We start from the raw sequence: 17,219 nt of genomic DNA on the forward strand, positions 1-17,219 counted from the left end.
TGTGGAAGGCAGTTCTAAGACAGTCAAAATTAGAGAGCCATTCTCTTTAACAAACCCATGGCCTTTCCTGCACCTCTAGCTTTTTACAGCCTGTTGATGTTCATAACTGTGGCTATCAAGGGGGAGCAGAATCTAAAGAGTGGGTATATGGCTCTGAAAAAAAAACTGTGTCTTAAATATTAAGAGGTCAGGAGGTGTATGACAATTTTAGTTTCTTGCAGATATTGAAATGAAAATGAGGTTAGGCACATTTTGAGGGCCTCTACAGCTTAACATGAAGCAGTTAGGGCCCTGCTAGGTGGCACATGAGATGGTAACAGAGCATCTTGAAAGTACATTTTAGGAGACCTGCAGGGTACTTGCTGGCCTGAGTACCTGGCTGTTTAAGATGTATTTAGGATTCAGCTGTCTCAGGACATCAAGGTCTACCACTTCTAACCAAGTGGGTGTCCTGAAGTAAACACTAGGTGATGTTTAAATGACTAACCCTGCTTCAGAATAAAAGATTTGAAAAGGAGGAAAACAGCTCTCTAAAAGGGTAGAAAAGTGTTCATCCTTTCCACAGAGTAGAGAAGGATGAAGGTGTGAGAAAATTATGTTGGTGGTGACTATAAGTAAGTCATAGTGTGTAGCCAATAATGATATTGAATAGGAAAACTGGAAAGCTAAGGATGGCCCATACAGGACCGGTAGGTTACACAGTTTTTTATTGTGTATTGTGTGCTTGTTTTTTTTTGTTAATATTTCAGTTTTTGTTTTTGATTGGTAAAAAAATTAACTTTGACAGTTAAGAGTTACACAAGAGGTGGTCTCAACCTAAATATTCATCAACATTTACATCTTGTTTTTCAATTACAATGTTGAAAATGAGCAGACAATATCAAAATGCCTCTGAGAAAAAAGCACATACAGTCACATACAGTATTATCAGACCAGGTTTATAAACTAAGATATAACATGCCCGTCTGTAGAATGTAGGAGAAATCTGAACTATCTAAAATAAACCCACACAGATACAGGTAGAGCAAATAAACTCAACAAATACAGAGATTATCTGGAGTACTAAATACTGCACCTCCGTTCAAAAAATATAAAATAAATATCAAATGGAGTTAGGTTTGAACACACATACTGTACATTAAGAATAATTAAGCGGGTGCAGTTCTTTTTAAATAAAGGTTTTGTTTTTCTATATTTTAGGCCAGTGGTTCTAAAGCTCAGTCCCAGAGACTCCATGTGGCGATACATTTTTCTTCTAATTAACTTCACAATCAGTCAGTCATTTTACCTCTAATTGATCCCATTAATTAGCTAATTTAAAATTGTCCCTTATTTTTGCATGTAAAAACAGTAAAGTGTGTATTTTACATTTTAAGACATTCATAAATATGTATTTTGCTATAAGTTTAAACATCCAAGTTGTTTTCCTATTAATGTGCCATTTTTTGTGTAGTTCATCCATCCATTATCCAACCTGCTATATCCTAACTACTGGGTCACGGGGGTCTGCTGGAGCCAATAACAGCCAACACAAGGCGCAAGGCAGGACACAAACCCCGGGCAGGGCACCAGCTCACTGCAGTTTTTGTGTAGTTGTCTCTCCTAATTGTATCATAATAATGACATTTAACAATAAGCAGAGCAGACACCTGGACAAACAGTACTGAATGCTGAAAGGGTGCAGCTAGTCCAGCACCAGAGCCACTAATGTGCTCATTAGTAATCATTAAATTAAATAACCAGAAATGTTGTCAAAAAGCAAAATGAAAATCATGATGATGATAAAAGCCTTACAAACTTTTTTAAGGAGGCTAGTGAGTACATACTGTATATAAACCCTTGACACATATTTTTAGGAAGTCACTTTGCACTGGGGAGATTCTAAAGGACTGGAAAATGGCAAATATCATCCCATTATATAAAAAGGGTGACTGGGCAGATACAAGCAACTATAGGCCAGTAAACTTAACATGCACCACAGGAAAATCAATGGAAGGAATTATTAAGGATAAGATTGAGGAACACCTGGCAAGGACAGGAGTTATTCTGAACAGTCAGCATGGGTTCAGAAGAGGGAGGTCGTGTTTTACTAACATGCTGGAATTCTATGAGGAGGCAACAAAAGGATACGATCAAAGTGGAGTTTATGATATTGTTTATCTTGACTTTCAGAAAGCATTTGATAAGGTGCCACATGAGAGGTTGGCCATCAAGTTAAAAGAAGTGGGAGTTCAGGGTGATGTTTTTAGATGGGTGCAGAATTGGCTCAGACACAGGAAGCAGAGGGTGATGGTGCGAGGAACCTCATCAGAACTGGCCGATGTTAAGAGTGGTGTTCCACAGGGGTCCGTGCTAGGGCCGCTGCTATTTTTAATATATATAAATGATTTAGATAGGAATATAAGTAACAAACTGGTAAAGTTTGCAGATGATACTAAGATAGGTGGATTAGCAGGAAATTTGGAACCCGTTATATCATTATAGAAGGACTTGGATAGCATACAGGCTTGGGCAGATTTGTGGCAGATGAAATTTAATGTCAGTAAATGTAAAGTATTACACATAGGAAGTAAAAATGTTAGGTTTGAATACACAATGGGCAGTCAGAAAATCGAGAGTACACCTTATTAGAGGGATTTAGGAGTCATAGTTGACTCTAAGCTATCGAGTTCCCGACAGTGTTCAAAAGCTATTAAGAAGGCTAGCAGAAGGTTAGGTTATATAGCACGATGTGTGAGTTACAAGTCCGAGGAGGTTCTGCTCAAGCTTTATAACGCACTGGTGAGGCCTCATCTGGAGTACTGTGTGCCATTTTGGTCTCCAGGCTACAAAAAGACATAGCAGCGCTAGAAAAACTCCAGAGAAGAGCGACTAGGCTGATTCCAGGGCTACAGGGGCTAAATTATAAGGAAAGATTAAAAGAGCTGAGCCTTTACAGTTTAAAAAGACAATGTGACATGATGTGACATGGCTGAAGTGTTTAAAATTATGAAGGGAATTAGTACAGTGAATTGAGACGGTTATTTTAAAATGAGCTCATCAAGAATACGGGGGCACAGTTGGAAACTTGTTAAGGGTAAATTTCGCACAAACATTAGGAAGTTTTTCTTTACACAAAGAACGATAGACACTTGGAATAAGCTACCAAGTAGTGTGGTACACAGTAAGACTTTAAGGACTTTCAAAACTTGATGTTGTTTTGGAAGAAATAAGTGAATAGGACTGGCGAACTTTGTTGGGCCGAATGGCCTATTCTATTCTAGAGTGTTCTAATTAACTAATTTAAAAAAAAATACAATTTAATTATGTAACATACATAAATGCTTGTTACATTGTTACACAATTAACCAAACTTCCTGGCAACTTTAAATAGCATACTTAAACAGATCTTATCAGCTAAAATGTAAGACAGCCAAAAGACAACACAAAACCATACAATTTTCAAAGAAGTGGAGAGCCTCTAAGATTCATCAGGTGAGAGTGCAATTTTAATCTGTGGAGATTTGCAGGAGATAAACAACAAAAATGCAACAATTTGAGGATGACTTAATATTAAAATTTCAGTTGATATTTTACATGATCAGACTGTAACATCATACTTTAGCTACCTCAAAAGCTGATCACTGTCTTGGCTCATCAAACATGCAGATAAATAAACCCACTTCAAAGCCACAAACAAGCATTTGTTTGGTCAGTGATTCAGTGATTAAAAACAATTTGCATAAATATATAGTCATGGTTAATCTAAAAGCAACACAGCAACTGTTTGGCTTCTAGACCTAAACATGATTCACTTCATAAAGTAACAGAGCTGCAGCATCCTAAATTAAAATGAAAATCCACTTGAGAAGAACAGATAAACGGAAACAACAGGCAGCAAAGAGAATGTCCCTCCACACCTCCAGAACTTACAAGTCACTTGAGACTTCAGAACATCAATCAGTGAAGACATTGATGAGACTTCTTTTTCTTTTTTCAAAAGCTTTTCCATAAGATCTGTGGAAAGATAACAATATGTTTATTTATATAACAATATTATTATTTTGATTATTATTATTTATGTTAAGGGCACTCTAACAAAGGATTCAAGGCTTACTGTAATAAGGAATAATGAAAATATTCAGGAACCTCAATATTTTCACTGGTTTAAGGTTATTTAAACCATGCTACTACTTATTTCCATTCATTTCTAACTTAAATATTTTCATATCTGCTTGATACTGAATTAGCATAAACATTAAAGCAACTTAAAACACTACAAGCAACTTTTATTTACACTTTGTTACAGCTTCGGTAAGGGGCAACAAAGGGCAAGGAAGACTATATCAGGAGTGTTACTCAGATTCTTGAAGGCCACAGTGGCTCTAGGTTTTCACTCCATATCTTTATATATAATATGCTAACACGGCTGTTCGTTTGTCTGTCCAGGATTTTAAATCACCTGTAGCTAGCAAACTGTTTCACCTATTGACCTGAAATTTGGTACACATATACTATGTGACGTCTACTGTCCGCCTTTGGGGTGATGATTGACCTCCAAGGTTATTCCTCTTTTTATTTTATTGTAGAATCAACTGTACAGGTGCCGTTCTCATCCCTACCACCTTCACAATCACTTCTCCTACCTCTTCATATCTTAAATTATTCTTGAGGAAGATTGAAGACTTGAGTGCCAGCTTAAGTAAAAAATTAAGGAAAACGTACTAAGTAATTGCAACACAAACACTGACTTAATCAGTTTTAATGCGAAAAGATGCCGATAAAAGAAGAGAAGAAGCAGGCCGCTAGGATGGAGGAAAGAAGAGCTGCTCAGGAAGCAGCAAGCGCATCAACCTCTGAGCAAACAAATGCTAAACGTACAGAGAAATAGTATGAAAACTATGAATGCTCAAGTCAAGTGTATTCACTGCACATTATTGTGCAGTGCATAGTTACTGGTATTTATATATTTACATATTTATTAAGATTCAGTACCCTTGTTTTCATTAACTAGCAACTAAACCACAACGATATGTAAAGCAAGCCAACAGAGGTTGCAAAGAGTAAGAAATACTATATATGCTTTCTATAAAAGCCCTTGCCGGTACAGGTTACATAAAGAACACATGCTGACGCAGATCTGTGTGATTATAATGATATTACTGAATTAATTTCATACTACATTTCAGTGAGCTAGCATTTCCTTCTTCTTCATCATCGCTTGGCAAGCTTTAGATATTTTTGGTATTTATTTATCTTTGCCAGTTTTGGCACATAGATAGATAGATAGATAGATAGATAGATAGATAGATAGATAGATAGATACTTTATTAATCCCAAGGGGAAATTCACATAATAAAGTATCTATCTATCTATCTATCTATCTATCTATCTATCTATCTATCTATCTATCTATCTATCTATCTATCTATCTATCTATCTATCTATCTATGTGCCAAAACTGGCAAAGATAAATAAATACCAAAAATATCTAAAGCTTGCCAAGTGATGATGAAGAAGAAGGAAATGCTAGCTCATAACCAGGCATATGTTATTTGGTCTAGAGAAACCTTGAGAGCAAAAAGCTAAAGTAAAAGTTCTTGAAACAGAAAAGCAATGAAAATAAAATCTCACTGACAACTAAATGTTTACTCAAAATATTGTGTACAAAGAAGTATTTTCTGCTTATAAAAGTCTGAATTAACGTGAGCTGCCCTAATTCGGGATGTTCATAAGAAGTAGAAGTAAATAATAAACAATTAAAGGTGTGTCAAATATCTGAAATATTAAAATGTGTACTTCAGCTAAAATGTTTAACGTGTAAATATTCTTGATTGTAATAGACATTTGTCATTTTTCATTGCCTGATAGAGGTCCATAGATGGCTAGATCCTTCCTAAAGGATCAAAAATCAAAAATAACACCATATTTCTAATTACAGTGTATTGACCTTTAAATAGTCTAAAATGACCCCCCACATGCTTTTGTCACTTCTAACCTGTTGGGAGTGGGTCTTAGAGGGCTATGACCACTGGTAAAAAATCAGATATCAAAAATATTATGTTATTTGTGATCAGAAACCTTGAAATAGCATAAAACGACACTCCACATGCCTATATTACTGATCCCTATTTGTTCAAACTTTTGTGAAAAATGGTAACTTTAATCCCTTGTATCAAAATCGGGGGTGAATCCCTACAGTCGTTTGAAGTAGCATGCACAGCTTCAAGTCCTTCTGATCATTCTTGTTGGAGACAACTATTGGTTAATTATTTATTATAAGGGTGTATTTTCCTGCACAAAATATGGTTTGAAAGTGGCCTAAAAATGAGGGGGTTTTGGGTCTAGAGGGCCAAAAACGGGGGAGAACCCTAAAAGCCTTGACATTTTGCATAACTAGACGAGTCAAACGGTATATAATATGTGGGGGTTTTCTTATGCCAATGAATCAAAAGGTACTGGACAAAAAAAAAAAAGTCATTTCAAAGCATTCTTATGAACACAATGTTATTTAGTTTAAAGTTACGCTAAGTATACAAGTGTGTATAAAAGAAGCATTTAAGCAAACAAATTACATAAGCATGCAAGTGTTCTTTGTCTATTTTGTAATCCATTTTTTGCTCTTACAGCTAAAAGTCCACTATTGCAGCCTTCTTTCTACAAACTGCAGGATGTGTTCTTATTATTTTAGCTTATTATAATTATTATGCTATGGTAACATTTTCAACAATTTTTGGTGTAAACCTATGGTATAGGTTTAGCATATCTCAAGCACATCCAGATGGCAAAATGCAAATAATATCATGTGGTGACAGTAACCATCTTGGCAATCTCCAGCTTTTACAGTAAATGTGTTGGTTCTACTTTATATTGCTTGATATTAGGCACGGATTTGTTTTTTAATTTTCTAGATTTTGATGTCTGCTTACTACATTTTGACACCATATTTTGTATGTTTTTCCTGATTACCAATTGAGAAAAATCCAGTCTTGACTTAGGCCCTTTGGATATGTTTTCCCCTAAATGAAAATCTATGTTACCTAAAATAATACTTTGGACAGAAGTATATATCATAGCTAGAAATGTCTGATGATTCTTATTTTTGGTGTGAATGATGCAACAATAAAAAAAATAGAAGACCAAAATACCTTCTAAGTAAAGAAAAGCATTTTGATTATAGACAGGATGACACTTTAACACACTCTAAAATTACTGATGAAATCTCTTTTGAAATCTGTTATGTTGCTTTTGAAATGCCATTGAGCTGAATCACGCATTTTGGGAGCTGAAGTAAAAATGAACATGGTCTTTTTTTCCTTGAAGTGTCTGTTTGAAATCGGCATTGCTACCTTGTGTCGTGTCGTGGACATTAGAGTCCCCACTTAAGTTAATAAAGCTAAGAAGGGTTCTTAAAACTGAACTTATAGTTCCTCAACACAGTGAGACAACATGTAGTTATAGCAAGCAGGCAGTCAATGGACTTTGGTGGCTTCAATGAAATATGAACAAGGAGCCAAAATCAAGCTAGGCCATCCAGATCACCAGAAGTTCATATTGGTTTTATATTGATTGTAAAAGTTATGACGGGAAATCTTTGTCTAGATGTGCAGTACTATACTATAGTTTTTTCTAAAAAAATGCACAGAAATTAAGCAAAACTAGTTTTTCCCCTGTAATCATGACCCGATACTTTCAGTATTAAATTAGAATGTCTGATCCAAAAAAAATATAATCATACAAATGGGATGAGATGATACAAAGTGAATTACTGTATGAACATACCATATCCTCAGTCTTTTATTACTTAAAACTAGGAATAATGCAGTGCAAGACTCAAGTTATTATGGCTCTGCAACAAATCAGACTCTCAAGTTCATATGAATAATTTTTTCATTTTCCTATGCCATGTACACTGTTAAGCAAGTCTAAGCGTGTGCAGGGCTATTATGCAGATTTACCTTCAACATTCTGTTTCATTTTAATCTTCTCTTCAGAGATATCATTATTTTCAATTACCTGCAAGACAAAAATACATTAGATTTCTCTGTGTAACTAGACAGGCTTATTTATTTCTTGTGGCCTGAATTTTCAGAACGGTTCCATCTGGTAGAAGGAAATAATCTACGCTAAAGTTAAATTTAATTTTTATAATTGACTGAAAATATTGACTAATCAGACAACTTTAATTTTACAAAACATTTCAGATCATTTTCTTTTTGTATTATCGAATAAATCAACCTGTAAAACTTACATTTGCATCTTTTGGAACATGATTAGCCTCCGAAGCCTGTAGCCTGTTGTCTGCTACCCGCAGCTTCTCCTGGAGAGTTCTGATCTCTTGTTTACTTTGTTCCTCTGCACTCTGTAGGGCCTCATAGTCAACCATTTTTTTTTCGGCTAGAGCAATCTGCTCCTTTAAGAAACCGATGGCTTCAGACTGATCTTTGCACTCTGAATGCAACTTCTCCAAATCGGTAAGCTTTAGCTCTGATTTCTGCAGTTTTTCAGTAAGGTCTTTTACTTCCAGCAAATGCTGGCTTGTCTTGGCTTCCAGTTGCTTTTTCCAGTTCTCATTAAGCTCAGCTACTTCCTCCCTGGCTTCCAGACACTTCGCTTTGTGATCTTCCTTCTCCTTAATGTGAACTGCCATCTCAATTTCGTGCTTGGCCTTTAGGTTTTCCAGCTCCAACTGGTGTTCCATTTTCAAGCTTTCCAAGGATGCCTTGAGCTCCACAACCTCTTTGTGCTGGGATCCTGTGCCATCAGAGGTTAGGGAGAGCTTTAGATCTTCCAAAGACTTCTGGTGGTCTGTTACAAGGCTGTCCAGCTTGGACTTCCAGTTGTCCATCATCTCCATGTTTTCTTTGGTGGCTTGCTGCAACTTTTGCTTCAGATCCTGAATTTCTTGCGCTTGCTTCTCTGTTATCGCCTTAAATTTGTCAATGTCCTGCTGTTGACTACTCAGGGCAGTCTCGTATTTCTCCTTCAGTTGGCTGCTCACCTTATGATGCTCACGGTCTGCTGCCAGCAGCTGCTCCCGTAGCAAAAACGTCTCTGTATTGAGCCCTGGGCTGAAAACACCTGCCTCAGAAGGATTAGGACTCTGAAGCCTCTGCTGTAAGTCAGTAATTTCTGCCCTCCTCAAGGTTAGTTCTTCTTCCAACTGCATGATCCTGCTTTTCTCCTCCACTGTGGTTTGCTGAAAGTAAATTGAAGTCTGTCAGTTCACAGTTTTTCCTAAAGGGTATACTGTGCTTGCCAAATTTTTCCACTATAACTGTGCAGTCGAAATGTAATTTAAATCAAGCCAATAATACAAAGATTCCCACGAATCATGCAACAGTGAGGCATGAAGATGACAAGCAGGTGAGAGTTGTAACTGCAATGCCATGATCTTTGATCTCTGCAATATACATTGTAAATATTGATGTTACCTCCAGTCTGTTTCTTAAATCACCATCTCTCCTGACCAAAAAAGTACAGAAATCAGCGTTGGGTATTTACACATGAACTGTAGTGGACAAAATGTTAATCAAGGTAATGCTTAACAATTAGCTAGCGAAGCCTCATGTCAGAAGCACACTTTGGATCCAAACAGCTCATAAATAACACAATGAAAGGAGACAAGTGCACCATCTCTGGAGCAGAAACACACCTTAGACCAGCTTTTTAAGGTCACGCAAAGAACTGACAATAACAAGAAACACACAGCCAACAAGTAACCTTTATGCCATCAGACACCTGAGCTACAGAAGCATAACCACAAGAGCTGAGAACCACCTGAACACCAATGTATATTGGGTGCATAGGTCAATACTGTCTAAGAGACTAGCTAAACATCCAGGTTTTATGGTATAATTTTCTCACTCATTTACTTTACATCTGCTTTTGGCATATTAAGTAATGTTTAAAAATATAATGAGTGAATATAGAATCTATACTATCTTGATTCAAGTGTACTCCTATAGTGAAAAGGGAGTGTGAGCCCTTTTAGAGGATTCACAAGTCAATTCAGGCCAGGCCTTCTCAGCCAGCCTAGAATTAGCCTCTTTCCAGGCAATCTGACCACCCAGCTCTATAGGAAGGCTTCAGCCTGTTTTCAGGCCCACAATGTGGATATTTTCCACACTCTACAAAATCCACAAAAGTGGCATTGTAGGGAAAGGAGCCATAAAACCTTTAGTTAAGAAAGACAAGTACCAGAGTAGACCAAAATCTTTAGAAATGACGGCATCCACAATACAGAAAATAAATACAAGCTTCCTGTTTTCAGTAAAACCTGTTTTTCTTTACAATTTGTACAGTTTTCCTTTTTATGTGGAAGGACCAATTTGTGTTGAGTCAGTATCAGGGTTTAACCCACGCAATGAAGCCAGAAGAACACACCAAGCAACTCTGTCAAAAGGTGACTGAAAAGTACAAGTCAGGGGATGGAGACAAGAAACTATCCAAATCACCGAATCAGTTAAATCAGTAATTATGAAATGGAGAGAGCATGGCACAGCTGGAAATCGGCCTAAAGCAGGCTGTCCACAGAAACTGAGTGATCATGCAAAACGAAGACTAGTGTGGGAGGCTATTAAAATATGAGAACTCTAAAGGAATTATAAGCCACAGTGGCTGAGACTGTGTATACAACAACTGGTACCTGTGTGCTTTGCCAGTCACAGCTTTATGGGGGAGTGGCAAAGAGAAAAAGCACACATAGCAAGTCGACAATAGTTTGCCAGAAAGCATATGACAGACTCTAAAGTTGGCCAGAAAAAAGGTTCAATGGTCTAATGAGACCAAAATTGAGCTTTTTGGTCATGTGAATAAATTCCATGTTTGGATGCTGCACATTATGAAAAGTACACTAATCCCATCATGAAGCTGCAATGCATATAAGAAGTCAGGCAAACTATGCCTCATGCAAAAACAAACAAAAAAAAAAAACAAACCATAATATATATTAAACATAAAAAGCACTGGCATGATTATTAAATCATTCAGACAGACATGGGGACTGTGGGAATGAAATAAATCCTCAGAGAGAGTGAAAGACTGAATACACACTATTAGTTGTCAGCTATACCCAGTTATGCCACCTGAACTATACAAATTCTGGCTATTCTAACTTTGTTTACAGTAGCCGTTAAAAGATGTAGTCTTCATCTTATATGTTGCACTAATTAAAAGTTGATGTATCAACCTAAAACCTTGCTCTGCTGAATGTGTGCAACTGAGTTTTTGTTGAATTAGTTCCTTGGAGGCTGTTGGTGGTTGCTGTAATGCTTATACTGTATGTTTGTATTGATGTGATTATCTTATTTTTATATATATATTTTTTTTTTTACGTTGTCACTTTCAGTACATTTATCTTTTTTCTCCATGGATTTTGCCAACATAGAATTGAAGTAAACAGAGATTAAGAGGTGACACGATCAAAGAGTTTAAACTCATGAAAAGAATTAGTAAAGTGGATGCCAGCTGTTATTTGAGAATCAATTATGCATCAAAACACAAGGGAACACTGCTGGAAACTTGTTAAGGACATATTTTACCTAAATATTACAAGGTTTTGCTTCATACAAAGAACCATAGACACAAGTAAAGAGCAGGGGCCTCATGCATAATGCCGTGCGCAGAATTCGCACTATAACATGACGTAAGCACAAAAGCCGAAATGTGCTTACGTACAGAAAATTCCAGATGCAGGAATCTGTGCGTACTCCAACCTCCGTGTTCTTCCGCTACATAAATCCCGATCAGCGTGAAAACTAACGTACGTGCACGCGCCTTCTTGTCCCGCCCCGTCTCCTCCCAGAATTACGCCTCTTTGAATATGCAAATCAATATAAATAGACCTTAAGCTTCCCATTCTGTGAAAAGGCAATAACAAAAGCAAGAGGGAAAATATAAGAATTTCAGCGAATACCAAGTGGAGGCAAAGAAGAACGTATTATTTGTTGGTTTATACAGTGGTATAATCAACAAAAGGAAGTTGATCAAGTGACATAGCGTGTTGGAGAAACAAGCTCAAGTTCACAAAGTCGCACAGTGTCCGACATAAAAAAGAAGTTGTCACATATCAAAGTCGCCGTGAAAAGGCGAGACGTAGCCCACCGTCTGAGTGTTGTATGGAAGCTTATTAGAGTACAGTGAGAAAAAAAGGCACAGAGTAGGAAAAAAGCATGAAATGTTAACTTCAATCTCGAAATATCCACTTTAATCACGTAGTTTATTTTGTCATTAAAGTAGAACATAAACTTCATCTTAAAATCATTTAATTTACTAGTTTCTCAAATCCCATCGTAACTAAAGTAGCCTGTTAAATGCTTTGTTTTGTATTTGATCTTCAATGTGCTCTATGTGTGTGAATCACTACGTGCTTCCGTTCTTTCTCTTTCTCCGACAGGACACAGAATCCATTACTTTCGTGATATTACAGCTCTCAGAATAATTAAAATACTGAGATGTATACGTGATATCTTTTTCATGATGATAGGAGTTAAAACATGTTATTAAACAGGGGAACACGGTGCGTGATTGTGTGCGACCTTCGATGAAATTATTGTAGCAGTACTGTCTCTTTCAAACATACTATCCTCCAATACCTGTCCTTACTTTTCTTTCTCCAAATACCCAATCGCCACACAATCAGCTCTGTAATAGAAATTAAGCCATCTGTAAGCTTACAACGACGATCCTTCAAAACTTTTAAGGAACATTGAAATATCTTCATAGTACATGTTTAATTATTCTATCCGTCTATCCTTCCACTGTCGCGCCATCCTCAGCAAATATACAGCGCAAAGCAGGAACAATCCGTGAGCTTGCTAGTGCTGCGGCACCATGTCCTCACATGTTTAATTATTAACAATACAGATTATTTAAATGAAGTTAAAGTTATATCTGTATAATATAATCAACATATTTTGCTGCATTTCATCTTAAAAATGATATTGTCATCATATGTAAATAAGTGCTTTATAAAGTGGCGCAGGTTGTGCAATATTATAACTGTAGTGGAAGTTTACAGTGGGGTATTGTACTTATAAGTACAAACAGTTCTACAAGGAGCACTTGATTGAGTGTGTTTATAGTTCTTGGGATGAAACTGTTTCTGAACCGCAAGGTCCATACAGGAAAGACTTTGAAACGTTTTGCCGTGGCTGAGGCAGAGTGAGCTTGATGCTGTATACCGATAATTCTCTTTCCGATCAGCTGCTGCTGTGATTCCCCACTCAGATACAGTGATATAAATACTCCGAGTGGTGCAGTGAGAGTAATATGGAAAAAGATGATCTGTTGTGGCAACCCTTAACGGAAGCAGCTGAAAGAAAGAAAAAAAAGGTGCAGTGAGATTTACAACGCTAAAGCAGTTATCCATCCATCCATTTTCTAACCCGCTGAATCCAAATACAGGGTCATGGGGGTCTGCTGGAGCCAATCCCAACCAACACAGGGCACAAGGCAGGAACCAATCCTGGGCAGGGTGCCAACCCACCGCAGGACACACACAAACACACCCACACACCAAGCACACACTAGGGCCAATTTAGAATCGCCAATCCACCTAACCTGCATGTCTTTGGATTGTGGGAGGAAACCGAGCGCCCGGAGGAAACCCACGCAGACACGGGGAGAACATGCAAACTCCACGCAGCGAGGACCCAGGAAGCGAACCCAGGTCTCCTAACTGCGAGGCAGCAGCGCTACCACTGTGCCACCGTGCCGCCCTAAAGCAGTTATGGTATTTGGAATACTATGGCTGTTCCCTGGACCATTATATTGTTACAGGTTAATTACAATCAGATGCATTGCACTAATAAACAATATGCGGTTAGTTTCAGTGTATTTATTAAGCCGCGTCAGGAATGTGGTTCTAAGAAATAAAGGGTAACCACATAGGAACAGTAGCACTGCTTTGACGCTGGGTGCTGCCAGTCTGCAAAACCGAGCAGAAAACTTGCATATGACAGGGTACAAGGTACCGTGGAAAAGTGTGTGGCTTTACACCAAGTGTAGGTTTTATACATCGCGATTTGAACGTGGAAACTTTCTTACGCAACATTTCTGTGTGTAGGCACCGTTTATACATGAGGTCCCAGGACTTTAGGGACTTTTGGAATCTTGACGTGATGTCCTTTTGGATAATCTAAATGAAAAGAATGGGCTTGATGGGCTGAATGGCTTGTTCTTATAGCAATTGTTCTAATGTAATGAAAAGAACATCTGTTATTATCAATTAGTAATAGACTGTAATTTGGGTTGTAGATGCATGCTGAGCTGAAGTGAGGAGTACATAGTATTCTGATAAACAGATCAGCATATTTTACTCCCTGTTTATTCCACTGCAGGGTTCTGGAGAATCAATGCCAATTCAAAATGGGGCACAAGAACATTCCACAACAGACTCATGCCAATACCCATTTTCATTTGTATAAATCTATTGATACTATAAATCTTATGCTCACACATTTATAATAACATAAATGATTTAGGATGTGGGAGAAAACTGAAGCACCCAAGAGAAAAGTCATACAGACAGTGTGAAAATGTGCTGACTACACATATATTAAAATTTGAACATATCTAGTATACTGTATTTCTGAAGTTGTGAGGCAACGGAGGTAACATTTGCACCAATTCGCTGATTGAAAATAATTCTTTTAGGTAAAAATTTGAATTTCACTTTAAATCCTCTGCAAGTCACATAGTCAAGTGTGAATCTAAAATCAGGACGCTAAAATAAATAAAGATCAATAAAAACTAAATGAAACATTACAGAACAAGCAACACACCAGATTGCAAAGTGTTCACGGGCTGACTGATTTCTGCTTGAAAATAGCTAAAACTATTATAAGATTCTCACAGATACATTGTGTATCTTTAGTGAGATATTCTGACTAGTTCTAATAATTTAGTACCCTGTGTAAAAATAGCCTTTTTCTTGTGTTAGGATTGACTTTACAAAGACTTTTACAAACTACCACAGGAGTGGTAACCAGTTAAAGACATGTACAATTCCAGTGCTGTAATGGATCTGCTCAGAGTTCCTATTGTATTTAAATGAGCAAAAGGACAGTTCAGTGCCTATAAAAAGTAGGCACACCTGTGACATTTTCACATTTCATTATCATACAACATCGAATCCATTGTGGATTTAATTTGTTTTTTTAAAACTAATCAGCAGAAAAAAATGAAAACAGATCTCTGCAAAGTGATCTAAAGTATTTACAAATATAAAACACAACAATATGGTATAACAATAAAATGTAAAAACCTTCAAGGGGAAAATCATTTTTACAGGCACTTTAAATTGCTGCAATCAAATGTAAGGACTTTACTGTTCATGTTTGTCAGTAATGTGAAATAAAAGATGATCAGACAGATCAGATTACTCTATGAAACACTAATAATTTGAAAACAGACTCAATTTCAGTTATATGGAGGACTTATTTTGCAGGGTAGAGGGTACAGTTTGGTGTGGTAAAATATGTGATTTAGGTTTGTCGTAACTGAAGTGAGGCAGTACTATGTGTATTTCAGTAATCATGAGAATATTTACTTCAAAAGCAATGTAAAAGATTTTTGTGTCTGAGTTGAAAACTGTGTTAAGCTGATTAGTAGAATCTTTCTATATTATTATTATCATTTTCTTATTTGGCTAATGCCTTTATCCAAGGCTGCTAACAACATCTGAGATACAATTGGTTACATTTCTTTTTTTTTCTAATTGGAGCACAGGAAGGTAAAGTGAATTGCTCATGGTCACACAGTATTGGCAACGGGATTTGAACCCACAACATCAGTGTGTGAAATCCAAAGTCTTAACGACTACATTGTAATATAATTCATTAAAGTTAAAGCACAACAAAATACAGCCTACACTCTTACTTTTTATGCACCCACATCCAGTGACTGCTTTGTTGTCTCATAAATCTCAAATTAATCAGGCTGTCTGTGGTCAAAGAAGAATGGTCTCCCAAACTGACAGAATTGTTTAACATAATGTTGCTCTAAAGAGAGGCCTAAGAGAACACTCTACCATTTATTACTAATTACATATTAGTAGTGGACATCACAACCCAAAAAATGATAATGGCTTGAATTTGTGAACATGCGCCATTATGAAATTGTGATTATAGCAAAATACATTCTTCAAATTTTGACAATGAATTTATTTGCAAAAATAAAAAAATGGAAATGGAAAAAAATGTTAAAAACTTTACAGGTCAGCAAATTATGATGCAGTTATAGGCCATATGCAATAAGCAGCAGCACTGATAAAATACACATGTGCACAATCATCCAGCCAAAACAAAGGGTCCAAGTAGGTCAGTCTCCAGCATTGCAGGATGTGGACGGGTCTCAAGCTCTTGGCATCTTTAGATTTGGACATGACTGAGGCTGACATGGTGGGTCACTCAAACTTTGAATCATGTTGGCATTGTATCTACCAATATAAGGTAAATTAACCCACTCTTCATTTTAGTGATTTAGCTTTTTCACATACCGTATACAAAGGTTATAAATTTATAACCTTAACAGCTAATTCTTATCTTAGCTCCATGTCAATCAGTATGTACATTTTAATAATATGGCACTGGAGGAGGCTGCTCAGACTGCATCAAGGAATCTTGCCCAGCAATGATAACTAACATTCTTACAGTAATAAGTTTAGCCACAATTAGAGATATCTAAAAGAGAGTAACATTGGGCCAAATACAACAGACTTCACTGGGTCACTCCCAACAGTACTGGATAATAAGTATTTAGCCATCAATATTATTTGAATGTTCTGTTTTTTTTGCTGTTTGTTATTTAAGAACACTGTACAACAGAAATCAACCAAATAAATTTCTGTTTATTTGCTGAAATGAATGAAATTTAGGTTCTAGCATTGCCTGAAACTGTTTTTTTCTTGTAAAGAACAGAACGAGAATCAATTTTAGATACATGGGTCAAATGCAAGGATATATGACTGTTATTCGGGCTTTCAAATGCCCTCTGACTACATCAGCTGGTTTGTGTAGGGAATCTCCTGCCCTTGTTAGGACTCATATTTTGCTTTTCCTAAATTTTGTTAACGCGGGATCAGTGATATTTTAAATCTTATCACAAATGATCATTGGCAGCTCATCTATGATGTGGTTTGGTGTTCCCTGCACAGAAACATCATTATTCTGTTGTATAATAAACGTGACCAGCTGATCCGAGAGCCTATTGTAATGTGTGTCACATGTAAATTAATG

General features: G+C 36.8%; 1 protein-coding gene across 2 annotated transcripts in view; it reads right to left on the minus strand.

Moving 5' to 3' along the window:
- Positions 1–17,219, minus strand: part of clip2 (CAP-GLY domain containing linker protein 2) — a 112,933-nt gene that overhangs the window by 24,759 nt on the left and 70,955 nt on the right. For both annotated transcript variants that reach the window (XM_039756633.1, XM_039756632.1), the window contains 3 exons: positions 8,231–9,178; positions 7,938–7,995; positions 3,913–3,996 (listed from right to left, as the gene is read on the minus strand). In XM_039756633.1, the coding sequence (XP_039612567.1) occupies positions 3,913–3,996; positions 7,938–7,995; positions 8,231–9,178 (1,090 nt within the window). The remainder of the gene's footprint in view (positions 1–3,912; positions 3,997–7,937; positions 7,996–8,230; positions 9,179–17,219) is intronic.

The sequence above is a fragment of the Polypterus senegalus genome, chromosome 6 (assembly GCF_016835505.1).
Source record: "Polypterus senegalus isolate Bchr_013 chromosome 6, ASM1683550v1, whole genome shotgun sequence".
In the NCBI taxonomy this organism is placed as follows: Eukaryota; Metazoa; Chordata; class Cladistia; order Polypteriformes; family Polypteridae; genus Polypterus; species Polypterus senegalus.